The sequence below is a fragment of the Colletotrichum abscissum genome (assembly GCF_030869225.1).
Source record: "Colletotrichum abscissum strain IMI 504890 chromosome Unknown Scaffold_48.1, whole genome shotgun sequence".
Taxonomy (NCBI): Eukaryota; Fungi; Ascomycota; class Sordariomycetes; order Glomerellales; family Glomerellaceae; genus Colletotrichum; species Colletotrichum abscissum.
The window spans coordinates 77,460-103,684 of NW_026850409.1; the positions used below are offsets into that span (position 1 = coordinate 77,460).

The following is a 26,225-nucleotide window of genomic DNA, read 5'->3' on the forward strand; positions in this document are numbered from 1 at the left end:
GACCTTGAACAAAATTAATCGCAATCCAATGAACTTGAAAAAGGTGTCTTCAAAGCTAAGGGTTTGGACTCGAAAGAGTGAGAGCCACTCAGCAACTTGACTACATGGCATCATCAAGATGGCTCTCATTATGACCTCGAACCTTTCATCTGTGGATCGTCCAAGCTTGAGTTAACTCTCCAGTAGATGTGATATATGGTCAAGTCATATTCTTGAAGCAAGGCCTTGCAATAGCAATGGATCAATAGGCTCAGCAATGGGTACTGCGAAACCGCAAGTCGACAATGCGGACTGTGTAGCTCTTTGGAATTACATGAAGCTTTCAGAAATCTGATGTAGCTGTAAATTGCATTGATTTCTCTCCGGTTCTGTCAAGATGATGTTTGTATCGCTTTATACTTAGTACAAGGAAAAGAAACATTGCATTTGAAAGCAATATCTTGAGATTCAAATTATTTCCAATGCCTCGAATTAGGCCATCACTTTTACAACCCGTTAAAATCGTCTTCATTTTAGAACTCAACTCTATCCGTTCAAAACTCATTTCAATCGAACTAGGAACAAGAGATTGACACGCCCAGACTAAAATGCTTCTGTAATAATGCAAGTTCATAATCCGTGATGGCTCAATGTCTCTATTACTATGAAAAGTCGTGAGCCGGATTCGCCCCTTTGTGAGGGCAAGTTCCCTCATCTGCAATTCCCAAACGCCTTTCTCAGTGTTGTCATGACCCATGATTCATTCACAATAATCTCATCGCTAGCAATGTCTTGAATAAGGAAACATCCGCCTCCACTGTCGACGGTTCTCAGGGCTTCACGCCAGAGCTCGCCGCACTCTCACCAACCTGCACCTCCTCATCAGGCACACCAACAGCAACACTGCTCGCGATGCTCATAGCCGTCAAAGACCGCTCCCTCTCACCTCCAGGACGTCTGTTGGAGCCGGCTATACCAGCACCTCCAGTAGTGACGCCAACGCTGGTGGCATCCGCCGCAGCCGCAGCTGAAGCGTTTGCGCTGCTCGTACTCTCGCTCCGCTCCCTTCCAGCGGCGGCGGTCTTCTCCCTGACCATCTTCTCCAGATCTCGAATCCTCTGCTTCAGCACCTCGTTCTCCTGCTTGGCCTTCTCTAGTTCCTGTCGGTGCAATGCTGTCTCCTCGTACCGCGACGTCGTGGCCATTAGGCCGGGCGAAAGCTGCGCCTCGCTGCCGCCGGGCGTGGCGGCGACCGAGGTGTTACCGGTATGCTGCTGCGGCAGACGCTGCTGCTGGAAGTATGTCAGGCCACTGGTGCTGGTCGGGTCCAGATAGTGTTGCGACGGTGCCGGCGAGGACGATAAGCTGTGACGGGAGGCCACGCTATCTTGGCGACCCGGTTGTGGGGGCCGGGCGATGGGGATGGACATGGTGGATGCGGCGGCTGAGCCCGCTACGGCGGTTTGGCTTCGGGTGCTGGCGTTGGACGCGGTGCGGTGGTGTCGGCGGGAGCTGTTAGACGGGACGGCGGGGGTGGAGAAAGCGGCGCCGGAGAGGAGATGGGTGTCGGGTGCTTCGGTCGTGTTCGAGGCTGATGTCGAAGAGGCGTTTGATGCAACGGAGGCGTTCTGCGCTGTTCGAAGAAGTTGGAGCTCTCGTGTAAGGCGGTTCACCTATCACTCGTGGTTAGCCTTTGGTATTCCTGGAGCGTGTAAGTCTGCCTGGCGCACCACTGCCTCTTGCTCTTTTTCCAACTGCATGTGAAGATCGGACGCGGTGATGGGTCGCGGGTGACGGATGGGGCCTGGGCCGGAGACAGAGGGCTCAGGGAAGGCTGGTGGCGATGCTGCTACTGCTGGAGCCATCGGTGGAGATCCTACGGGAGGGTTGGAGGGCGGATGGTTGACTGTGTTCTGGTTTGACGGAAGGATGTTGAGGGCCGAGGAGTCGGAAGATTGCGCTGGAAGTGGAGGAGGCGGCATCTGATGAGAAGAAGAGCGCCGCGAGGTGCTATGAGGATGTGGCGAGGCCGGAACAGAGTTGAGGTCGGGCATCGTGACTGAAGGTGATGAGGTTGGTGATGTTGGTGATGTTGGTGATGGGTGTTGCTGTAATTCGACCGCTGATGCGAAGCTGATGCGAGAATGAAGCTTCTGTCTGGGTCAGGAGTTGCGTGATAATAGCTGCGATATAGCTCAAACGCGTGATTGTTTGTTGCTTTGTTTGGTGGTCGCGGTCAACACGTCCTAGGTCGTCCAATCTCGCAACAGACTGTTTATTTGTCTGGGTTGCTTGGGTTTGGAGCTCCGTCATGCTTCATGCTCCCATTCATGCGTCGTTGCCCCACACACGGCCCCGCGATAAGGTGAGGTCCAGCCACAACCCCGCTTCTGCCACAATAGTGAAAGCCACCAAGTCCAGCCACGATATCTAGCTATCTTATCAGCCCGTATCTAATCTCACTCCCTGAGGAACATTAGTTTATCCTCCGCCGCGGACGCGGGTCTCATCGGCTGCCGTTGTCCCGTCCCAGTGACGCACGTTCCGCCCGTCTCTCCCTCTCCCTGTCACACTCAACTTTCACAACCGCCCCCGATCTAGCACCACTGCGATCCGACGTTGTATTTCCGTGCGTGGTGCAAACTCTATGCGGCCCGGGTGTTACAGCTGAAATCCCATCTACCGCGAATAGCCTTACCGACGACAACATGCGTTTCCAGAATGCACATGTTCGACTTCTGTGCGAATACAACCTCGCCGCCAACATCACATCAGCTCGAGACGTCCAGCAACACATGCCTTCGACGACAACGATCAAGATGGAGGGCAAAACATAGCATGCAACCCTCAACGCCGCCTAGTTCGAATTTGAGAGTTCTGGTTACAAGCTCTACTACGACCAGCAATAGCACCACCACAGCACCACCACACCAGAAGACAAACGCTCAAGCGCCACACTCAGCCATCTTTCTGCCTGCCGGCCTGAACTCTCTGGTGGAGAAGTCTTCTGTTATCCTGGATCCGACTGCAATAACGGCATTACCCTTACACTTATTGTGGACGAAACACGGAGACAAGGTTGATAACGGAGTGTTTCCCACCGTTTTCTCGTAGATCACCCGCCGTTTTGTCAAATGTGGCTGCCTTCCTAGCGTCGGCGCCACACTCTTCCCCGCAGCTGCCCCGCTCCTGACGTTGTATGGGCCAAGCGCCCCTTGCGACTCCGTTCTCACCCCCTGACGACGGCACAGACGGCAGGATGGTTGGACGACCATGCAAAGAGATGCTATTCACCTTCGGCGCTTTTCCTCCGGACGTCTCGGGTATGCCACGCGTCCCCTGTCAACAGAGCTTCCCCCTCCCAAGCGCAATCTCTCCCCCGTCACTCATTGTCCAGTTCGAGCGGGCAGTTTGGTCATAGCTCCAGCGATGATCTCACCTCTGGGCAGCTTCTTTCGCTTCAGTCGGAAAGGAGGTCGGTTAACGACAGCGTTTGTGCAACGGCGGACACACAACGCTAATCAAAGTCGCTCAACGCTTGCGACTTTGACCGGTCACACAATCCCATTATTCTGGCACGGTTGTCTTACCAGACGTCGTCCGAACAGACTCTACCAACCGTTCTTGCCTTTTGGAACTGCACCCACCCGACGACCACTCTTCCCGCCAAGCTTGGCTTCCCGCCATAACGTGCCCAAATATGATCGATCCCGCGGATACGACGCGGCGGCGGCGAAAAGCGGTACGGGACACGACTCAAAAATATGGAGCAGAATCTCTGCCATCGGTCTAGATCATTGCGGGTCATCCGTTGAGTACATGAGTACCGTCTTTCTGGCCCAGCCGTGGTGCCTCTTCCGTTCCCCTGGGGAGCCTGGGAGGGGGTGGCCTGCGATCGCCCGCTGTCAACATCGTGAGGAACTCGCAAAAAACAGGTTTTATCCCCTGCACCTGCTTCTGCCCGGTGGACACCTGATGAGGCTGAAATGTTTCATCATTGGACCTCGACCGCATTGGCACTTCACTCTTACTGCATTGTGATGCTGCACTCGGCCAACCTCGCGGATCGGGTAACGTGAATGGGCTTTGGGCAGGCGCGGTTTGCCATCCTCGTGATGTCGATGATGCGGGAGCGCACGCATCGGGTACGAGCACCGCATATTGACCGGGACCACACCAGCCACACCTTAGAGATATTCACCGGTAACTGACCCTCTCACCACGGCCGACGGGTGCGAATCCTCGCATATTCGTCCACGGGCATGATACGAGACTCGCCAGAATGCAGGTCGCCGTATTGGCCCACGGCCCCTGCTAGTCAAGACAATCTTCACCGTTCACGATACTCAGAGTAGTAGCTCACTTCACTGTTTGACACTTGACGGAATGGTAAACCAGAATCTAACGGACGGTACACATTCTCAGGTCATCCGCTGGATTCCGCAATGGAAGTTCCAGCAATCTACACTGTTCGGAAAGTTGGACTAGCTCATCGAATGTGGAGAATAGAAGACGACGAACACCTGTCAAAGTGGGTTCATAAAAATCTCATTTCGGCGGCTAAAATTACACTGGGGACCAGATCGTATCCGCCGCTAAGTCTGACAAGCTCGATTCGCTGTGGGACGTATTGGCACACCGACAAACTTCCCCATCCGAAAATAACACCGTCTTCTAAACGGAGACTATCAAGCAAACACGCACGAAGCGGTCTCGCGTTCTGTAAGAATGAACAAAGAAAACTCGTTAACAAAAAATCCTATACCCGCTTACGCCTCTCCCTCTCTGCAGAAAGCTTTTCGCCTTTATGCCGTTAAAATTTGTGGTATGTTGAAACATTTCGATCGTAATGACTGATTTCGATGCTGGACACTCCCGCTTCCGCTGTCGAAAAGCAGGGGGAGTGCTTGTCGTGGTAGACGCGATTACCCATCTCTACATCATGTCGCTATGCAGTTAGCCTTGTGGACAAGGAATTCGAATCTTTTTCGAACGCAAAGATGACGTAAAGAGAATGCCCAGAGCGTTGAGCGGCCCTTGTTGATCTCGGGTCTGTGGTGGTTGTCGACATGCTTTTTTACATTGATCTAGGGAGAAACCGTCGCGGTCAGTCTCTCCTAAACCGCTTTCGCTCGGGTCTGATGGCCGAGGGGCACACGGATGCTGCATAAAAGAAAACGGTCTACGGACTGCGCAGGAACTTTCGTGCTACTGCCTCGCCTGCCGAGATGCATCACCGACCTCGGCCCAGAAGAATTGTGGAGGTGTTTGTGTGTAGGATAGGGAACAACCGTTTCCTATCCTCTCCCACAGTTTGCCAGCTCTCGTCAAAAAAGACAAAGAAAAACAACGGAGACTGGACTTGAGAAATATTCTGGGTGACTCGCCGCTGCGAACACTGCCCCCCAGCGAGGCCCGATAATCGGTCCCCACACGGGAAACGGTGATGGCATTACATGACAGAGTTCGACAGCAGGTAGAAGCGCAGTGGGCAGCAAATGCAGAAAATCTGAATCGCGGACACCACTGCAGATTTGGGGTAACAAAGCATTGACCAACAAGAAGAGAGGGAAAAAGATCCGGAGAAAAGACATAAATCAACCGTGAACAGAGAGGAAAAGAGGGAATACTCACAGCAATGCCAGCGTCAAATCACCGTGGATCTTGGCCTTGAGCGTAATCTCAATATCCAAGTTCAGGTCAAGCCTCAGCTTGAGCGGGTTCTTGCCCGCGCCGCCGCCGCCGCCCTGCATCTGCTGCTGCTGCTGTTGCTGCATCATCATCTGCTGTTGTTGCTGCTGCTGCATCTGCTGCTGGCGCTGGCGCTGCATCATCTGCTGGTTCTGGTTGCCGCCCTTTTGCGCAGTCGTGTAGTTGCCGCCGTCGTCCTCTTCCTCCTCTTGGGAGTCGTAGTCCTCGTCGTCGTCGTACTCGCCCTCGTCTTGCGAGTCGCCAGAGTAGTACTCGTCGTCGTCGTAGACCTCGCCGTCCTCGCCTTCTTCAAATTCCTCGTCGTCGTCGTAGTACTCGCCCTCACCTTCCTCGCCTTCGGCATACTCTTCCTCGCCGTCTTGGAGTTCAGTGGGCTCCTCGAGGTCAGCTTCTCGTTCTGTGCGGCCAGAGTCGCGGGAGCGTACCTTTGCGGGCTCTGCTTGCTCCTGCTCCTTGCCTCCTGCGGCGGGCTTCTTGTCGTTGTCGACAACGGACTCTGGCTCCGCTTCGTCTTCGACGCCGGCCTGGTTTGACGAGGCCTGCTTCTTGTCCGTGGTCTCTTGGCCAACGGGCTTTTGCTCTTCCGTCTCGGGCTTCTTGTCTTTTGACTGGGTGTCGGCGCCGGCGGCAGCATCTTCGGGCTTCACGTCGTCGCCGGGCTTCTTCTCATCTTCTTGTTGTGTCTTGTCGTCCGTCTTGGCAGCCGCGTCTTCCGGCTTGCTATCTTCGGCCTTCTTCTCATCGGTGGTGGGGGCACCCTCGCCTTCTGCGGGGTTACCGAACTCCCCGACCGGTGTGGTGCCCTCTGGCTTCTGCTCTTCCGTCTTTTGGTCTAGGGAAGACTGTTGCTGCTCCTCGGGCTTGGTCTCCTCGGGCTTGCTGCTGTTGCCCGGCTGGCTCTGGTTGCCGGCGGCGCCTTGGCCTTGGCCCTTCTAGAGGAATTCACCATTAACACCGTGACTTACAGTGGGAGTGTGTCGTAGTGGATGAGCGGCTTACCTTGTTCTTGTTTCTGGCCATTGTGTCCGAGTCCATTAATCTGACGGGGGTGGTTTGTTGGTATGTGAAAATGAGAACCTCTCAATTGCCCTTTCAGTGAGATTTCTCGAGTGAAGCTATTCAGATGGGGTATGAGTTGAGTTTGGTGGTCGCGGTGTAGTAGGCGTTTAGCTCAATGTGTTTAGATATCTCCCCCCTTCCAATAAAGTGAAAAGAGATCAGAGTGAGTTTGTTCAATGAATATGGGAATCTTTTTCAAAATTGGAAAGAAAAAAAAGGTCATCTAAGAAGATTGGGGGAAAGCTAGGTACACAGGTTGGTATAAGTTAAATCGGATGCCATGAGAATTAACAGCATCATTACCTCACACCCCTCCCCCCCTCAATGCCATCAAACAGGAATTTCTGCACAGGGACACAGGGACACTGGACAGCGAGGCTGAACCGCAATCCGGATCTTCGTCTCTTGTGACGCAATAGGGTGTGAATGTGGGAACCACGGGCTTACACACGCCTACGCACTACCTACTCCATACACGGGGATGGGGGAAAGGGGGACCCGGTGAACAGGCAGCGTTGGCACAAAAGAAGGGGACCCAGCAAAAAGTTGGTCAAAGAAAAAAAAGTGGCATGGGCGGGTGGGAATGAGACTCGAGAGAGGCAACGGGTTACAATCGAATGAGGTCTGGACCTTCGCGAGACCCAGAATGCCCTCTGACTTCCGAGGGGAGAATGTCACTGTTGGCAGACAATACTGGAGAAACGGTACAAGGGGAGGGACGTGTACCTCCTGGCAAACACGTGTATAGACTTGGACCCGCCGCTGTGATATCACATTCGATACAGGTTTTGGATGAGAATCAAGATTTTTGATCTTCTGCTTCGGGGGAGCAGCGGCTGTCCGAACTCCCTCACCTGTGGTAAAGCTCACCGTATGCTGGCACCTGGTACGGGAAGAGCAGCGAGCAGGCAAGTAGGCGACTTAAACTGCAGCCAGCCCGTCCTTTCCGATCGACAGGGTCCCTAGACACAAGAAGTGAGGGGGCGTGTAAGAGGTCTTTTGGCATTAGGCGATAAAGCAGTCTAGCAATAACGGTAGTCAAGCAAAAGAGAATGAGGATTGAGAGGGTGACGTCGACGGGCTGGGACCCGAAATGCGTGCTTGAGCCGTGGTTGGTCGAAACTCAGCACTCTGCTGCGTTGCGAGCAAAGAGCTTCGGGAGCTACCCTGGTCGATCATGTTGGAAAAGTCTATGAACCTAGCGTGAGTGAAGGATGGGGAGGGATCTGAAGTCAAAGCAGACTAAGCCCGAGTGTAATCCTCTCGAGAGAATGACGTCGATGGGGTGTGAATGTATTGCACTTTAAAGAGGATTCGTAAAATGTATCAAAGTATCGAACCGCAAAAAAAGAAATGGAGTATGCAGAGAACAGCGAACGGTCTAGACATGCATATTGTGGACCACACCAAACGTGAGCATTGGGTGTGGGCTGACCCTAGATAGGGGTACCCGAAACGGGCATCTCGATCTAGAATGACTTCCACTTCTCTTCTCGTCTAGGCGCCGGGTGCATGTGGCCCGCAGACTTTTGTGAAGAAGAGTGAGAGAGAACCTGAGAGAGGAGAAGGAGAGGGATATTCGATGCCTGACCGTACCGTGCCGTGACCGCTAGACCAGCCAGCCCAGACCTGCCACGCCTGCCAGCCACTCCTCGCCGCGGGGAGGAGAAGAGACGTGAGGCACAGGGCGTGCGTGAGCCTTTCGATATGATGACCACACGAACCCCATAGAGCGTACCCCGTAAACCTGTTTCTTCTGAGAATCCATCAAAGAAGGTCCCTCGGAAGCCCTCTGAGACAGTGACATTCCGGTATCGATCTTCAGGACTCCAGCAGCAAAGAGAGTAACTCGGCCCCGAACCACGTCCCAACGATCATTGCAAATCCGTTGATCCATACACACGCTCGCACCGGTTTGACCCCACGGCTTGGGCCAACTTGACGTTTCCGAGTCCCGACGCGACACGAAGCAGACCTCGAGTTGTGAACAGGCAACGGCGAGGCTCCAAAGAACTTTGACTCCCTCGACTTCAACTCACTTGAGCTCGTGCCTGTGCCCACTCTCACTCGAAAAGGCCAACGTCTCCCACCGCCCACAGTCACTCGCCCGGATTTTCGTCCCTTGATTCCCACTTTACCCTTCCTGCATTATTAGTCGCCCGTTCCGGAAAACAAGTTCGAAACATGGTTATCGGTCTGCTCGCCATCGCCGCCATACCCACAGTCATCGGCACTGGTCAGGCCGTAAGCGCTCAGAAGAAGCAGAATGCCGCTGCCAAAGAACAGGCCAAGTTCAGCCTCACGGCGACAATGACCATTGACGGCAAGCAAGAAGAGTGCCCATGTATCGTTGTTGACAACAAGGTGAGCAAAGCCCACAAACCAACAGCCAACAGCCCACATCCAACGCCCTTCACACTCCCTCCGACTTCCCTCTCGATCGCCAATCGACCCCCGTTCCCGCGTCTGCAGACATCTGCATGCTCTTTCTCTTTTTCCTTGCTTTTCTCTTTTCCCCGTTACCCTTTGCGAGGGTTGGCACACCCACTCGGCCAACCTCGCCGCGTGTTTTGACTTACACTAGCTCCCTCGCCAACTTGGAAACCTTGCGACGCATCTCAGTTGGGCTAACACGCACATCCTCCCCCGCAGATATGGATAAGTCATAGTCTGGCACCGGCTCCAGGGCACAAGTTTTCAGGGTATTACTTCAACTACCCCAGCGAACCACCAATGCGCGCCTTGGTATCAACGATAGCGGAAGACCCGCCCATGTTGAACTGGATTTACGTCGACGCCGACAGCAGAGCACTCCGCCACGGGGGCCGCAAAGATACCCTAGGCCATGTTATAGGACCTTGGGGCTGGACTGACGATGAGAGGTATCTCTCACTCAGAGGAAGCGGGCTCGGCTTCGTAGCCGTACTGGAGGAGGACGGCAGGTGGGCTGCATATTGGGATCCGGATGGGCGGTTGCGGGAGGGCTATGATCCCGAGGACTGTATGGAGATAGCTCTCAGGCGGCAGATGGCGCTAGGCATTGAAAGCGCCTACGTGAAAGGATAGGCGAGCCAGATCATCGAGAAGGATAAACTCAGTGTGTGTCAAATTTTGGAATAATCCGGGGGGAATCCAGGAGTCTCGGAGCTTTGGGGGGAACGTGCAAATAGAACAGGTCTCTAGGCGTTCTGCAGCTTGCAAGGATAGGAATAGTTGGCATCTGTAACCCGTGAGCCCGTACATCGTCAGTGCATAGCATTCAGCAAGCTTGCAAGCTCAAACCAACTTACAAGAAGCTTGTTTAGTTGCAGGAATAGAGTAATGCTACGTCATGCCTGCATTGGCGGCACCAGTGATCGCAAGTCCGTGGTGCGAGTCTGATAATGCATGATTGGGTGCAAGCCAGCGAAAGGTGCGCGTTGAATCCGAAAAGGAACAGGGATGGCAGACACCATCTCGACCTCTTTGGTGTTTTTTGGGAGCGCCGGGATGTGTTGGGCTGGGTTGGCCGCGCTTCCTCCTCGACGGCATAGGCAGATCGGGGACGCATCGAGCATGAGACAAGACCAATGCCCCAGCGGCCCCAGTGAATCCGCCCCCCCTCCCCTCCGCACGCATGCCGCTTGGCCCTCTTCAACGTCATTTCGGTCCAGAACATCGAGAGAGTCGAGTGGTGTGACGCAAATCTAGAAGGGGTGAGAGCAGTGAGAGATGGGAATCCTGGATGCCCCAGGGTCCAACATGATCTCATCAGCTGGAAAGGGTGTAAGCTTTTACATCCTGTTTTGACCCCTTCCGGATACTGTCCGGAATCACTTATATGTTGCGTCCTCATCCAGAGTCGATGGACAGAATCAGACTTTGAAGAGACACTCCAAACTTACCGGTAGACAAAAAGCCCTTAATATCAGTTCTCCCTTCCTTCACACCAAGGAAAGTCCATTCGCCCGTCTTTGAACCATCAACTTCATCAAACTCATCAGTCACAATGGCCTCCCCCCGCGACAAGAACAACACTAAGTACGCCTCCGAAGATGAGACCTCGGAAGCACCCAGCGAGCAGCAGAAGCCTCAGCGCCGTCAGCGCCCGCAACGCAGGCAGATGCAGAGACGCCAGCAGCAATCAAGTGGCCCTCTCGACAACCTCGGTGGCATTGGTGATGTTGGCGGCGTGACCAACGGCGTGCAGAACACACTAGGCAACGTTGCTGGTGGTGCGTTGCAACAGCAAGGCGGCGGTGGTGGTGACAAGAGCGACACCCTTCGGTTGCGTCTTGATCTCAACCTCGACATTGAGATCACGCTGAAGGCACGCATTCACGGTGACCTCGAGCTGGCTCTCTTGTAAGTACCACTCATTTCTCTATCTTCCCCCTCACCCTCCACAGTTACGGCCCTCCCTCTTGTCTGCGCTAGGTAGAGCTCCGATTCGTCCTCGCTTCTTATTCGCAGGCAAGCACGGGCTAGTTAGTAGCTTGTAGCCAAGTTCAAGATGGGCTAATGGGCTTTACCTCGTCTTTTAATCAGGAACTGAGAGACGTTTTCCACAGGGACCAATCTTAAAACGACATTCTTATCGTCGAATTTCTTTACAACACGGAGTCGCGGGTCTGAACAGTGGGCGAAATGCTTTTCGACCCAGTCTGATGGAATGTGTGGGTTTCTTTTTTTGTCGCCCGCTTTTACAGCCCAACCGTAAAAAGAAACGGTTGGGCCAGCAAGGGTTCGAGGAGTTGGTGGACGGATGGGATATCGGGATCCATCTGCCGCGTGTATTATGAAGGATTTGTGCATCATCGACATCATGAGATACGGACGCTATTTCGGGAAGTTTTATGAGTATCCTATTCGACGTTAGCCAAAGCATTCTGAACAGTTTCTTTTAACGAATGATACTTGACCAAGACCAATCAAATGATGAGATGCTGCAGCCATCGGTGACAAGTTCCCATACACGCGCCCTCACCTTCCCTCAACTTACCTCACTCATATCTCAGTATGCTGACACTCCCCCCATACTCAATGGACGTATCCTACAGGGCCTGAGAACGCCAATGATCCCAAGCCTCGATAGAACTGCGAATCAACTCTGTTGACAGACTTAGCGCGTGTCGTTGGTTTCAGCACACCATCAATGCCCTCAGCCACCCGCTAACTGCCAAGCTCGTGTGGAGTAGCGTCGAAAAAACAGGCAGAGCCATGTGTTGTGACATCCGCCGTCAAGCATGCCAAGGGGCGGAGACGGTGGCCAGCAACCGTTTGTAGCGCCAATTTCCACTAGCCTCCGTCTGTTTCACGCTTCACGTCTGGCGTCGTTGATCTCGGTGACGGGGCAAATCTCCAATGCGACGGTGGGGTGCTCTCCACCCACCCAACCAGTACAGTCAACAGTGTGGTTGCCCATTCCTTCCAGAGGCTAGTGTCATCGGGAGCGAATTACGAAGGCGTGGGAGTGTCGGCTGGAGGACCTGGAAGAAGTGGCTGGATACGCAGCTGGAAAGCGACGGCGCCAGAGACTACTGCAGACAATACTCGTTGTGCCTTGCTTTCCATGCGTCGTTTCTCCTGGGCTTAACTAGCGTTAGTTTATTCTGCCCAGAGACAACGCATTCAGAATTTCAATGTCCTGACGGGATCATGCTGGGATCCTGACTTCATTTCGCGTCGTCAAAAGTGCTCACCGAGACATGGAGTGAGAGAAGGAAAAAGGAAGAAAGAACCTTAGAGTTTGGCCGGCCGATGTCAATGGTCAAGCCACAGAGCGGCTTCGGCCCTCCCTGTCCGTCCAATGTTGCCGCAGCGAAGCAGCCACATGATGCGATGTAACTCAGGCCCAGGATTGAGTTGGTGTGTGAGTGAGTCGTCTTTTTTGGTCGCCCGCCGCCAAATGTAACGGTGGAACGGCCCCCCCTTGCTCCCCTCTCAAAGTCTCCCCACCTCACATCCGTAAGAAGGCCCGGTAAACGGTATCCACAGTACCGTCTCGACTCTGTGTGGCGGAGACACTCGCAATCGTACGGAGACGGTCGAAAAACGCTAGACGTGCAGGGTAACCGTGGCTGAACGGGAAATTTTTGCGTCGCATCCCGGCGCATCGGGTGGGAGCATCAGCCACTCACGTTCAACGTCGTCCTGGTCGCTGTGAAAATGTCAGTCAAGCGATCTTCACCAGTCTCAATCGTCAAGCCACCTGCCGATAAACGTATCGCGCCGATCGTACTGCCTCCGTCTCATTTCCAACGGTCTGGACTCTCGTCGGCTTTCTTTTTCTTCGCCTCTTTGCGTCTCATTGCCTCTTCAGGCTGCCATCGAGATCATCCTTCGCCAGCCTGTGTCGGTTGTGGCGTTGATGGCACGCGGCCTTCGTCCATTGACAAACTCGAGACGTCTCTGAAGGTCTGCTGAAGCTGTTCGGGCATGAGGACCAACCCGAGCTTCTGATGAAGCTGATTCCTCCCATCAAGTGCCCTTTGAACAATCATGAGCCACATCTGAACTCTGAGTGTTTCGGCTGGGTCAATGTCAAGAGCCTTTTCCAGAGTCTGTGGTCGGTGTGTGGTCGGTAAGCTCGAAGCTTCCTATGGGTCAACTGAGTACCCCCGGACTGCCATCAACCCAGCTGAGATAGCGTCGACGCACGTGTATGAATGTCCAGGCTCATGCTCACTCACCGTGCTCTTCAGCAACAGTTGACGGCTAGCCGTGCGTTCCGTCCGTACAGTAGCTCAGGCGCCAGCCTAACCATTCAGCACCACGGCCGTTCGCACAGTCGTTCGTGTTTCGAAGGAAAACAGGCTTTTCCAGACCTTGTTGGACCTTTTGCTTCCAATCTCAGTGCTCTTTCGGCGCCATCTTCGGAGTCTTGCCTCGTTCCCATTCTGCCATCTTCACCACCCGCCAACGATCCCTTCCTCTTGTGCTTCTTTGCATGCCGTTTCCGAAGTACCCGGTGGAGACATTTGCGTGTATCTGGAGACACTGTGGAGTCAACAGATCTCGGTTCGACAAGTCCTTGAACAGTCCCATCCTTGCACAGCAAGCCTGGCAAGGAGTCAACGTGAACCGTCGCCCCGTTCGCCAGTTCTGGAACCCCAAGGTTGCCCCAGTTGCCAGTCTCGGCAGCAACAAGACAGAATCCACTCTCGATCTCATCGTTGACCTGACGTCACAACGACTCAGCCAACCCCCTTCTGCCTTGCAGGCCTTGCAGAACCGCTGCCCGCGCCCCGCGAGCAATCAGAAAACCTCTGCCCGCGTGTATCGACCAAGGGGTGCACCGAGAGAAACGCACTCACGCGCACTCGACAGCAACACCGAACACCGTCCCTCCTCACACCTCACTTTCTCTCTCAACCGCCGCCCAGACTCTCTGAAGCAAGCAAGCAAGCAGGTCGGTCGATCGATCCTCAGGTGGGTTGCCGGCTCTCCATTCCTTTACAGCTGGCGGTCCTGGCCTCGCTTCCCTTCCCTCCCCTTTCCCCTCTCTTTGAAAGCAAGGCCTAGCTGACGCGGAACATCCTTCTTCTCCCACAGAATCATCCAATGATGACGGCGTCCGCTCCTGCTCAGCAGACTCCACTCCAAACTCTCCGCGACGAACCCGACAGCCCTGCCTCAAAGCCGCCTGCACAGCAATCTATGCAAAGTCCCGTACCTGCGCGCCCGGAATCCTCGTCGCACACTATGCACCATACCGAGCCACGACCTGCGGCTGGAGCCAGCGATCATGATCATACTTCCCGGCACGATGAGTATGAGGTTGTCGAGGTCGAGGATGGACAGGCTGGGGTGGAAGAGGCGCCCAAAGCCACCTTCTCACGCCCGCCTCTGCCTCGTCTGAACTCCCAGTCGCGGGCAGCTTCCTCGCCGGCGCCATTCCATGAAACCAATCCTCCGGAGTATCCTCATCGACAGGTTAGCTACACGAGCACCCCACAACCAGAGCAAGGCGGGCCTGTCCACCTGCAGGGCTCGCGGGAGATACCTATCCCAATGAGGCCATCGTCTACACAATACCAAACGGGTCCCGAGGCATCAACACCGCCGACAACCGAGACCACAGACAATGGCATAGACGAGGGCTCGCAAGATGTCAAATCATCGTCGCAAGGCAACACCCCGAAGCCACAAGAAAAGAATGCCCCGATCGCGATCCCAAAGGTCACACCTCTGTCTTCAGACCTTAGGTTGCCCCCAAACCTTGCTGAGCTAGCGCAAGGTCTGGATGGCAAGTACGTTGATGAGTTTGGAAACATTTTGGACTGGAATGGTCAAGTGCTTGGACGTGTGGAAGGTGACCTGCCGTCCATGATCGGACGACCAGTCTCAGTAACGGGCGAGATCTTCAGCGAAGACGGCGAGGTGGTCGGTTACGTAGCGGAGAACGATACCATTCCACCAACGCCTCCGTCTCCTAAGCCCATTGAAGGCATGGGAGACGGACTGAAGGTGGACCACTTGGGGAACATCCTCGACAAGCATAACAATGTCGTCGGTCATTTTGACGGCGCTCCTCTGGCAAAGTCTGTTCAGCAGACAGGCCAGTCGAGTAGCTCAAACCAGTCCAGCAATCCTCGACCCGGTTACATGCCCGACACGCATACTAGCTGCCCTCAATGTACTGCTCATCGACAGTCTAAGCCATCAGCTGATACTCCCAGCCCGTCCGAGATATTCATGGACGTCAAGTCAACCAATGATGGTATTCAGCTCATCATCAAGATCCCAACTGTATTTCACGGTGGTGGGAATCCCAATATCCATATAGGAACCAGATGAGCCATGTAATGGGATTTACGTATTTTGGATAGGTTGTTGATCTTCAGGAGTTCTGGAACCAGCGGTAGATACTAGCATGCGGCGGCGTTCAGACGGTAGTGAGATGGACATAGGCCAGGGTTTGAATCGTAGTTGCCATCCAGACAGAACTTGGCAACGAACCGTTTGCACAAACTTGTGGCTTCGAGACCCATTACCTGGCCCAATGTGTGAGGCTGAAAAGGAGAACAAGGGCGAGACTTTCGGATGCTTGCGGGCGCATAGACGCGGATGGTGATTTGGGAACTTGCAGAGCGTGACGAATAGTAGTTGATTTTTCGTGTTTCGAACAGCGTCATGACGTCCGCTGTGCATGCGAGTCCAGCCTTCATGAACTTCGCAATCCGCATTTTGGAAAAGAAAGTTGTTGGAAGTGACCGGGGGGACTGTGTGTGGAGGAACTGACGAATGAATGATGCAGGGCAGGGAGACCCCCGGGAAGCACTAGCCACACCAACTGAGCGTCTCCAAGAAAGGTGGCCGTCGATCGATCAGGAAACCAATGGTAATTCCCCAGGCTGGCTGACTGTCACACCATACCCCAAGGTGCATCTCCCCTTCTCAAGTAAGGTTGCGTCATGATAGCTGGGATCCAGCCGTCCAAGGGCTCGGACGAGGTGTGGCTTTGCGTCATGATGGGCGACTGGCAAGCTGGCCATCCCTCCCCCCATGAAGTCACCCTGTGGCGCGAGCAAGGGCCAGAGCTTCGATAGACGAGGGAAGCTCCTCGAGCTTGAGCTCCCCTTGACGTAAGATTGGGAGCCGACGTTCAGCTGGAAACTTGATTTGCGTTGGAGGATTTGAGGTATAAGACGTCTGACCGGCAGGTCTTTGTATCTGATTTTGACTTTCCTCTCCCAATTCAATGCAATCATCTCATGAACAGCTACATTTTCTAAGATACCCTGTTAGCGCTGAGTACAACGAATTTTTATCAAGACACGAACAAGAACAACAAGAAAGAAACAATAAGAAGACAAACAATATGGTCGGAGCTGCATCCAAGTCAGGCAGCAGCATGCCCGGTGGTTGGGGAAAGGGTGAGGAGCAGAAGTCAAGTGAGTTCACTTACACACGACTCATGATGAGTCGAACACTGACCCTTCGTAGCATACTCGGTCGAGCAAGATATTCAAGACCATGGCGACAACCTCGTTGCCGGTGTCATTGGCAAGACCGGTGAGGTGGTAGACGAGACCGGCAAGACTGTCGGCAAGGTCACAGAAGGCGAGGCCGGAGAGCTTGTCGGCAACGTCGTTACCGCGACAGGCGATATCATCGGCAAGGACGGCGGCGTTATCGGCAAGGCTCTTCCCCTCGGCGAGTTGACGGAAGGGGGCGAGACCAAGGAGGGCGGTGGCTTCAGCATCATGGGCGCCACCAAGGGCGTCAAGGGCATCGTCGACACTGTCGACGGCACTGTTCAGACTGTCAACCGCACATTACCGCTTGTCGGCGACCTGACCAAGGGTATTGGTCTGGGCGAAGGCCAGGGCGGTGTGCTCGGCGGCGTCCTTGGTGGTGGTCAAGATGAGAAGGGTTCCCAAGGCGGCCTTGTCGGTAATACTCTGGGCAACGTTACCGGAGCTCTCGGCGGTCAGTCCGAGAAGGGCACATCTTCAGACAACGCCCTCGGCGGCCTGCTTGGAGGTGTTTTGGGCCAGAGCCAAAGTGGCGGCCCTCTTGGCGGCGTCCTCGGTGGCACCGAGCCATTGAACCGCGACCAGTCTGTCACCGACAAGGATGAGAAGCTCACCCAGCTTCTTGCTGAGCAGAAGGAGGAGGCAGATGACAAGGCCTCCTTGACCGAGAACGCGAAGCAGAACCTCTTCGAGAACAACGAGACAACATCAGAGGTTGCCCCAATCGATCTCCAGGATGTCGAAAAGTCGCAACCCGACGTTGACGCTGATGGTAAGCTCACAACCGGCGGAGAGAACACCCAAACAGAGACTGAAGATTCCCAAGGCGCCAAGACAGACCTCACAGAACAATCGACAATCGACGGCAAGAGTGATTTGCAAGAGGTCGACGCCGAGCCCATCGAAGAGGCGACAGAGGGTGCCGAGACCGTCAAGGATGACGCGACTGAGAAGGCGGGCACTGCCCAGACTGATGCTCAGTCCCGTGTCCCGGATGACATCGCCACTCTCGACATTCCCGTCTCGCAGATTCCCGACGGTCTGAAGAGTGAGCTTCCGGAAGATATCCAGACTGCCGACATCCCCGTATCGCAGATTCCATTCGACGCTCAGTCCAAGCTTCCCACCGACCTTGTTTCCAAGCTTCCTTCGGATCTAGCCTCTCAGGTTGAGGACGCCAAGTCCGGTGCCGAGACTGCTCGTGAATCCGATGCCACTGAGGACTGGGCGAACCAGCAGAACCCCGAGGAGCAATCCGAGGTCCCCGAGGATGCTCAGACTGGCGAGTTCCCCAAGACCGAGGGTGTCACTGAGGGTGTCGAGGGCGAGGGCTTTGAGGCCATCGACGAGGGTGTGGACTCCGGTGTGGAGGGTATCGAAGATGTCGCCGAGACCGCTACTGCGAAGACTGGCGATGTTCCTGACATTGACGTCACCGCTGCTTCTGAGTCTGCTCCCAAGTCTACCATCAAGGATGATATCAAGAGCGTCCTCAGCACCATCCGCTCTGCCATTCCCGAAGACCAGCGCACCGTCTCTGTTGCCGGCGACAAGCTTCTCCAGCCATTCGAGAAGTTCCCTGGCGCCCAGGTTGACGAGGAAGGAAGGGTCGTCTTCGACGATGTTTCCATCGGTCGCATCGCCGAGGGCAACCCGGAGGAACTTGTTGGCATGACCCTCGATGCCGAGGGCAACATTGTCAACGAGCGCGGCAGCATCATTGGCAAGGCCGAGCTCAAGTCTGAGGTTGCTGAGGAGCTTCTCAAGGACACCATTGACTTCTCCATTCTGAAGGGTGCCAAGGTCAATAAGGCTGGCAACCTCGTCAACGACAAGGGTGAGGCCGTCGGTCGCATCGTCTCCGGAATCCTCAAGCACTTGGTTGGTCGCAAGGCCAACGAGCTCGGTGAGATTTGGAACGACAGCGGCAAGGTTATTGGCAAGGCCGAGCCCATTCCCGAGACTGAGCGTGAGGAGCTTAGCGAGCCTGCTCCCTTCGAGGACTTCCCTGGCGCAACCGTCGAGTCCAACGGACACGTTCTCTTTGAGGGCGACATCGTCGGTCGTGTCACTGAGGGTGACCCGAAGAAGCTCAAGGGCAAGAAGGTTGACGACGACGGTGACATTCTTGACAAGAGCGGCAATGCCATTGGCAAGGCCGAGCGTTGGGAACCCGAGTCTGAGCCTGAGCCTGAACCGGAGGCACCTGTTGACAACTCTGCCCTCGCTGGCAAGCGTGTCAACAAGGCTGGCAATGTCGTCGACAAGGACGGTACCATCTATGGCCGCATTGTCGAGGGTGACATCAAGCGCCTGATCGGTCGTATGTGCGACAAGGAAGGAAATGTCCGCAGCGAATCCGGTGACATCATCGGAAGAGCTGAGCTTGTCGCTGAGGGTGACCGTGAGGGAGCCAAGGAGGGTCCCTTCGCTGAGCTCCCTGGCTGCACTGTCGCCAAGGACGGTACCATTGTCACTCCCTCCGGAGACATTGTCGGTCGTCTTGTCCAGGGTGACGCCAAGGTTCTCTTCGGCCGCCCCATCGATGAGGATGGTGATATTCTCGACCGCAATGGCAACCTGCTCGGAAAAGCTGAGCGCTGGGAGCCCGAGGCTGCTCCCGAGAGACAGAAGGGACCTATGGAAGGCCGCAAGGTTAACCGCAGCGGCGAGGTTGTTGATGAGGATGGCGACGTGATTGGCAAGCTTACCTCTGGTGAGATTAAGGCCTGCGCCGGCAAGCCCGTCAACGAGGACAACGATGTTGTTGATTCCAAGGGACGTGTCGTCGGTCATGTCGAGCTTCTCGAGGACATTCCTGAGCCCAAGGGCCCCATGGAAGGCAAGGTTGTCAACAAGGAAGGTTTCGTCGTCAGCGACAATGGCGAGACTCTGGGTAAGCTTACCAGCGGTGAGCTCAGCATCTGCGCCGGCAAGAAGGTCAACGAGGACAACGATGTTGTTGACTCCAAGGACCGCGTTGTTGGTCACGTTACTGCCATCTCCGATCTTCCTCAGAAGAAGGGACCTATGGAGGGCCGCAAGGTCAACAAGAACGGTGAGGTCTGCGACGAAGATGGAAACATCATCGGCAGACTTACCACTGGCGAGGTCACCATTTGCTCCGGCAAGGAGGTCAACAGCGATAATGACGTTGTCGACTCCAAGGACCGTGTCGTCGGACACGTCACCCTCGTCGAGGATATCGTCGAGGAGGAGGAGACTCCCGAGGAGACCGAGGAGGAGAAGCAGGCTCGCATCGAGGCTGAGGCCGACCGCAAGTTGGCCAAGAACCTCGGTGGCTTGATTGAGCAGGGCCTGGATCGTCTCCGTCCCATTTGCAAGATGATTACGCAGAAGATTGAGGCCGCTGAGCGCCAGCCCAAGGAGGAGCGTGACGAGGAGCAGCTGGTCAAGGATGTCAAGCCTCTCATTGAGGAGGGTGGCAAGCTCTTGACTGAGTTGAACGGCAGCGTTCGTGCCTTGGACCCCGATGGACGCATCCAGCAGAACGCCAAGGCCAAGGCCCAGACTCGTGAGGCTACTCCCGAGGAACACCACCTCGCCGAGGTCCTTAAGGAGGTGAGTTTATCTCTGATACGAATATCATCATGACCTTGAATACATGCTAACGTTGATGACAGCTGACCGGTACCATCACCGAAACCGTCGAAGGTGCCAAGCGCAAGCTTGAGGACCTTCCCAAGGCAAAGGCCGAGCTCAACCCTCTCTGGGGACTTCTCACCGAGCCTTTGTTCCAAATTCTGGCTGCCGTCGGTCTTTTGCTGACTGGTGTCCTGAACCTGGTTGGTCGTCTTCTCAACGGTCTTGGCCTCGGCAAGATTGTCGATGGTCTGCTCGGAACCCTCGGTCTCAACCGCCTGCTGGATGGCCTCGGCCTCGGCAGCTTGACCAAGGCTCTTGGTGGCGGCAAGAAGAAATAAGCGCATCTAATGATTGCATGATTTGTTGTACTCGCGCGGTGGATCTATCGGATACTGTTTTGACGATGGTTTACGGACATGTAATTTCTTTGGCGTGTCATTTGTACGGCTTTTCGGGGCTTTCTAGCAAAAATGTTTGGATCTGGTCTTGTAAGAATAGCAATGGTGTTTAGTAGTCTTAGCGACCAATTTGTACGGCATTTCTAGTTATTTGTTGTTCATGCTTGTTGATTCTAGTGTTTCTTCGTGATCGTATGTTGCTATCGTGAAGCAAGCTACGGCTTGAGCTTGGCTGAATCGTTGAATCGAAAAAAAGGTGTTTGGGTGTGTTGGGATAAGAGAAACAATCGTGAGGGAGTGAAGTCAAAAAAAAAAAAAGGTAGAGTTTTCCTTCCGACGGGGTCGCACCTTGTGCCTTCCTTCGTCAAACAAACAAAGGTCGTGTGGCAGGTGGGCTGGTGCGAGGTGCAACCTTCCTGGTAGAAGCGCAACTTAAGGTACAAGGCACAAGACACTTGAGGCAGGGACCACCCATTGTTGTTGATCCCAATGACTCCATCACCCCCAACCCGCCCTTTCCTCCCTTTACACTCTGGAGTCTGAGTCTGAGGTGGGCTTTGCCTTCCCTCTTTCGGCTGTTTCTGGTCTTAGCTTGGAGCACCTGCCGCGAGACAAACCCGCTCCTTTCCCAATTCGACAAGGCAAGCAAGAGCCGCCTTCCCAGTTACGGACTCGTCGTTGATGATCGTCAACTCGTCGCTTCCTTCTTCGCTCGTCTTATTGTCCGTTTGGCATCTGCCGCTTGTTCTTAGCCAACTTTTTATTGCAGCTTGCCCCATCCGTGTGTTGTCCATGTGGCTTCCCGTCCTGTCATCCCTTGACTACCGTGCATGTGCCGTGTTTACTAGTAGCCCCCCGTTTGTTCGTGGATCGAAACATTGCAAGCCGATCCGCCATCATCCACGGGGCATCTCATGGGCTTCGAAACCGCTCGGCCGAGGCAGTGAGACATGACACCACTTTCGTGCTTCCTAAGCCTGAGTAAATCACCAATAGTCGCATTTCCAATATCCCCGAGTTCCAAACAGACAAGCAAGCCCGTCCTTCTGCCATGATTACCATCAACGCTGTGCCTGTTTTGCCCGTTCGGGTGGTGTGCCCCGCGATTTAGACTTTTTCTTACTATTGCTTCCCTTGTCCATAACGCCCAAAAACAGGGACCCCGAAATGCCCCAATGCTCCCTCAATATCGTGCCGAAGGGCTGAAGCCTGTTTTTTTGCGATGCTCCAGGCCGCGTGGTGAAGCCTGAAGGGCCTGGAAGGGGCAGGTTTCTATTAATTAACCATGGCACCCTCGCACTCCTCGCAGCATTCAGGGCAGCATTTCTCTCCGTGTTCATCTGGATATGCGGGAGCGTTGGGGATGGGACGACCATAATCACTTGGCGCGCTCCACTGCATCACAACATGGGAATTATCGAATTGTTTTGGCTGCGCCGCTCGAGTTACAACACAGTCAACATTCGTACAGATCGGCATCGACGAACGGATACTATACCAAAGTCCCATAGTCCACGAACTTTGGATCCACGCATGAAGACACGGCACCACACACGGCACCTCACGGCAGGCAGCTACTCCGACTAATATTTGATTCGACTCACGATGTGTCTGAGGCGGAAACATGAGACATCCCATTTTCCGACAATTTGCAGAGGAACCACGACTTTGCTTTTTCCGTGCCTGTTAATTTCACAGCGAAGACGATCCGACCCCATCGGTGGGACAGAAGATGAGAGACGAGACTCACGAGAATGATCTTACCATCAATCGACCGCGATGGCAGGCGTCACCTGCGATGCAAGCTACCGCGACACGCACCCCTAGGTAGGTCCCTAGCCCAGTACCGGAAGGCGTCCGCTCCGGTCGGCTACTCTCCTAGCGACATTCTTCAGCGGGCCCTCCGCTGTCGTCCCCCTTGCAGCTCCTGCGCTCCGTCTTTTGGATTCCCGCCGAGCTCGGCGATATTCCCGCTCACTGTCCGGACCCACCAAACTTCGACAATGCTTGCTCGTAGATTAGATAAGATAACGGATAAGACACCTCAGCCTGGACAGCTTTATCGATAAAGCAAGCCATCGAATCGAGCGAGCTTTCCCTCCTCATCCTCAACAAACGGAAGGTGACGTCAAACCCAACGCCGCCCCTCGAGCTCCAAGCACCTACCTGCCCGTCACCTTCCATCCAACCACCAGCGCACCATCACTCGCATGCCGCATGACGGCATCAACATGTCAACCGCCGCAATCAGCAACCAGCTGCTAATCCCCCCTCATTCGACCATGTCCCACCACTCAAAGAGCGCCCTTCTCTCTACCTCACCGAAGAGCACAAGGTAGGTAGAGGTCAGAGAAGCGCCTCCGTGCAACGCCCCTCCATTGACGCAAGAGCCCCTCCATACTGAGACTGGACCGGCCTCTGGCCCCTCTTTCCTCGTCTGGATGAATATCGTAAACGTGATGTAGAATGATGTACCACAGGAGTATTCCCTCCGTCCCAGCATAAGCCGTGAGCTACCTGCCTTAGCCTTCGTATTTAATCCATGTCTCTCCATTCCTAAACGTGTCTCTCTTCTTCATCCACCAGCCTCATAAACCACGACACGACCAATCCATTCCGTGGCAACTAAACTATTCAGTCACCTCAAACCAAACTCCCACCTTACACAATCACTCAAAATGCCTGAAGGACGTCAATCCCCCGAGCCTGAACGCCAAACCGGCGCCCAGCAACAAGATCCCCCCGCCTCAGGCAAGGGAACCGACGACGCCTCCAACAAGGAACAGACCAACAAGGAGTCTCTCGATGTACGTTTGCCATCCCTCATTATCAATTATAGCCAGTCCGCGATACATGTTCAGAGTCTGACCGGATCTCCCCTCATCACAGAAGCTAGAGTCCAACCCCAAGGGACCCCTCGATGACGCCCTCAAGGAGAAGTTCTCCAAGACTCAGTAAAGAAACGGGCATAAGCGTCATTAGTGGCATTTGTACAAAAAGGCGTTGGGAACATGAGGCAATGACATTGCATACTGCGATAGTGTGTGAGGCTGTATTCTAAATACCTAAACTGCTCGAGAAGCATCTGAAACCACCATCGTCCACTTTGCCGTGAATTCCAGAGATCATCATGTCCTGCCTAGTCATGATGTGCGTATAATGTCGCGTATGAAATGGCACCGCCGGAATCGAGCCAGCCTGACTTATTCTACACCATCTCGACTACGATGTCAATCACTCAACGATTATTTTGCAAAAGTTCGTCAACCACCGCGGCCCAAAGCCTCCAAAATTGGGAGGTTTTTCATCATCCATAATAATCCAAACACGGTAAAGTCACCTTTCACGAACGAAGGACGGAATCACCGGCATGATTCAGATGGGCAATACACACAGCCAGGCCAATGCAGTCACATCAGATTTTAAAAGTCCAGCGAGTTGGACGAATGCTCGATGCTTTGATTTGCATTCAAAGTCACAACTACCTAAGTGCCAAGGAAAATCACATGCGTCGCAATCATGAAACGTTTGTGCCTAACGAACCCAGCCAACGCCTGCCTTCGAAACCTTTTGCAAACCAGTTCTCATCACTCTTTTACAAGGGAGTCTTCTCGTCGGTGGCGGCCGACGGCTTAGACAGAGGAACAGCTGTCGTGGGGTCGGGTTGGATGGGAGATTGAGTGCCAATGGTCTCGCCAGTGGCAGCGGGGGCAGCCTTCTCCTTGCCGAGGAATCTCTCGAGACCGGAGGCCTTGTAGGCGCTGCCGCCGTGCTCCTCCTTCTTGAGGTCGGCAAGGCGACGGGCCTCGGTGTGAATGTCCTGCACCTGTCTGGAGCCGGTCTCGTAGAAACCAACAATCTTCTTGCCAGTGGGCGTGCTGGTGGCCTTCTCAAAGTACGAGCTGAGACCGCCAAAGATGCCCTGAGCCTTAGCAGTGATGCCGTAGGACTGGTCCGTAGCCTTGGCACGGTCGGTTGCGTGGTACTTGGAGTCAAGACCTTGGAGGGTGGTCAAGAAGCGGTTGGAGACACCGTGCTGGCTGTCGAGCTCGATGGCGCGCTGCAGGGCGGCATCACCGACAACATATCCTTGAGCAAGGTACTCGGCAAAGATGCGAGAACGAGGCTTCTCTTCTTGTGTGATGTCGTCCGAGTCGCGGTCGGCGTTCTCCTTGTGGTGAGGAGCATCATCGGTGGGGTCGCCACCAGCGCTGGTGACGGTGATGTGAGAGGTGCCGAGCTGAGTGTTGTTCAGGAGAAGAGCCGTCTTGGCAGCAGTCTCCTTCTCGAAAGTGACGGCAGCATCCTTGGTCTCGCCGGCGGGAGTAACCTCAATGTTGGTGATCTTGCCGCTGCAAAATGTCAGCAGTTGTTCAATTGGAGCTGCGGTAAAAACAAGGGTGGGTATCAGGCCATGGAAGAGCCGACAGGACTGAACTTACCAGAAACTAAAGAAGTCCTTGATCTCCTTGTCCTCGGTCGCCGAAGCGATGTTCTTGACGTGAACGGTGGTGTTTGACATAATTGCGGTTGTTTGGCGTTTGAAGTTATTGAGAGTGTTGTGAGAAGTGTTGTAGGAGGGAGTTTTGTGAGGGGTAACTGGAGACTGGATGGGGTATCAAGGGCGGTTATGTACGTTGTCTCTCAAGTTGGAGGGGTATCTGGGGAAAAGCAGAAAATGAGTCGAGCAGGAAGAACGTGGCTCGAAATCGTGTGAATGATGGGTTTTATGTAAAAACTGGACGTGTCTGGATGGGAATGTTGGAGGCGAGTACCTATGATGATCAGACGAAGGGTCATGAGAACGCGCTTTACCTTTTAGCCAAGGCAGGCAACGAAAGAGCAGCCATCCGCGTCCTGACATGCCAGCCCAGACTCAGGGACAGAAGGGGCGGCCTCCAGCTGGTGACGATGCTGGGCACCACAAAGAGCAGGGACCCTGTTGAGAGAGAGAAAGAGGGGCTACCCGGTGGTAGCTGCCCTGTCTGGCTGGGCATCGAGGAAGCAAGTGCAGGAGCGAGAGCGGCAAGCAAGGAGCAGGGGCCAGTCTGGGCCCAGTGCCAGCTTCCATCATCAGAGGGGGAAAGTGGACCAGGAGGGGGCGAGGTTCAAACGTCATCGCCTGCGGATTTGAAGAGCTCGTGCCAGGAGTGGGGAGAACTGTGGCTGTGCTCGAACCAGCACCATGGAAGGAAGCCCCGCTAACAGAGCCACACTCCAGCCACGTATCTCTCCCACCCAATCTTGCAGCTGAGATACCTTCACATGCTTCTTCTCCAATCATCCCACCTACTGGAAGGCTCCAGAACATCAGACGACCCTGACATCCTCCCTTCATCCCATTCTGAGCGACACAGATTCCCCAACGAAAACACAAAGGCCTAAGGTAGATGACGCTCTTCGGTACGGATACGACGCGACTGCTCTGAGGACACACTGCGACACTCCCATCCAGTTGTGTTGCGACGCGACGACAGGGCGACGCGGCTCGTGGCTGGCACTTCACATCTTC

At 54.5% G+C, this 26,225-nt stretch overlaps 10 protein-coding genes across 10 annotated transcripts; 7 read left to right on the forward strand and 3 right to left on the reverse strand.

Moving 5' to 3' along the window:
• Positions 1–809: 809 nt before the first annotated feature.
• Positions 810–2,033, reverse strand: CABS01_13792 (uncharacterized protein; the record flags this gene model as incomplete). Its single annotated transcript, XM_060547134.1, has 2 exons — positions 810–1,652; positions 1,710–2,033. 2 exons carry the CDS (start codon positions 2,031–2,033, stop codon positions 810–812), a joined length of 1,167 nt encoding a protein of 388 aa, XP_060394477.1.
• A 1,219-nt stretch (positions 2,034–3,252) lies between these two features.
• CABS01_13793 (uncharacterized protein) lies at positions 3,253–4,020 on the forward strand (the record flags this gene model as incomplete). Its single annotated transcript, XM_060547135.1, has 1 exon — positions 3,253–4,020. The coding sequence occupies one exon, from the start codon at positions 3,253–3,255 to the stop codon at positions 4,018–4,020; it is 768 nt and encodes a 255-aa protein (XP_060394478.1).
• A 1,589-nt stretch (positions 4,021–5,609) lies between these two features.
• Positions 5,610–6,711, reverse strand: CABS01_13794 (uncharacterized protein; the record flags this gene model as incomplete). The annotated part of the gene is made up of 2 exons (XM_060547136.1): positions 5,610–6,623; positions 6,691–6,711. 2 exons carry the CDS (start codon positions 6,709–6,711, stop codon positions 5,610–5,612), a joined length of 1,035 nt encoding a protein of 344 aa, XP_060394479.1.
• A 2,223-nt stretch (positions 6,712–8,934) lies between these two features.
• CABS01_13795 (uncharacterized protein) lies at positions 8,935–9,816 on the forward strand (the record flags this gene model as incomplete). The annotated part of the gene is made up of 2 exons (XM_060547137.1): positions 8,935–9,114; positions 9,403–9,816. 2 exons carry the CDS (start codon positions 8,935–8,937, stop codon positions 9,814–9,816), a joined length of 594 nt encoding a protein of 197 aa, XP_060394480.1.
• Positions 9,817–10,738: 922 nt separating this feature from the next.
• CABS01_13796 (uncharacterized protein) lies at positions 10,739–11,284 on the forward strand (the record flags this gene model as incomplete). The annotated part of the gene is made up of 2 exons (XM_060547138.1): positions 10,739–11,094; positions 11,278–11,284. 2 exons carry the CDS (start codon positions 10,739–10,741, stop codon positions 11,282–11,284), a joined length of 363 nt encoding a protein of 120 aa, XP_060394481.1.
• Positions 11,285–13,678: 2,394 nt separating this feature from the next.
• CABS01_13797 (uncharacterized protein) lies at positions 13,679–15,528 on the forward strand (the record flags this gene model as incomplete). Its single annotated transcript, XM_060547139.1, has 2 exons — positions 13,679–14,140; positions 14,284–15,528. The coding sequence occupies 2 exons, from the start codon at positions 13,679–13,681 to the stop codon at positions 15,526–15,528; spliced, it is 1,707 nt and encodes a 568-aa protein (XP_060394482.1).
• Positions 15,529–16,552: 1,024 nt separating this feature from the next.
• On the forward strand, positions 16,553–20,653 carry CABS01_13798 (LEA domain-containing protein; the record flags this gene model as incomplete). Its single annotated transcript, XM_060547140.1, has 3 exons — positions 16,553–16,625; positions 16,678–20,291; positions 20,354–20,653. 3 exons carry the CDS (start codon positions 16,553–16,555, stop codon positions 20,651–20,653), a joined length of 3,987 nt encoding a protein of 1,328 aa, XP_060394483.1.
• A 2,738-nt stretch (positions 20,654–23,391) lies between these two features.
• Positions 23,392–23,671, forward strand: CABS01_13799 (uncharacterized protein; the record flags this gene model as incomplete). Its single annotated transcript, XM_060547141.1, has 2 exons — positions 23,392–23,520; positions 23,603–23,671. 2 exons carry the CDS (start codon positions 23,392–23,394, stop codon positions 23,669–23,671), a joined length of 198 nt encoding a protein of 65 aa, XP_060394484.1.
• Positions 23,672–24,308: 637 nt separating this feature from the next.
• CABS01_13800 (RNA recognition domain-containing protein) lies at positions 24,309–25,235 on the reverse strand (the record flags this gene model as incomplete). The annotated part of the gene is made up of 2 exons (XM_060547142.1): positions 24,309–25,065; positions 25,156–25,235. 2 exons carry the CDS (start codon positions 25,233–25,235, stop codon positions 24,309–24,311), a joined length of 837 nt encoding a protein of 278 aa, XP_060394485.1.
• Positions 25,236–25,471: 236 nt separating this feature from the next.
• Positions 25,472–25,918, forward strand: CABS01_13801 (uncharacterized protein; the record flags this gene model as incomplete). Its single annotated transcript, XM_060547143.1, has 1 exon — positions 25,472–25,918. The coding sequence occupies one exon, from the start codon at positions 25,472–25,474 to the stop codon at positions 25,916–25,918; it is 447 nt and encodes a 148-aa protein (XP_060394486.1).
• Between the last annotated feature and the right edge of the window lie 307 nt (positions 25,919–26,225).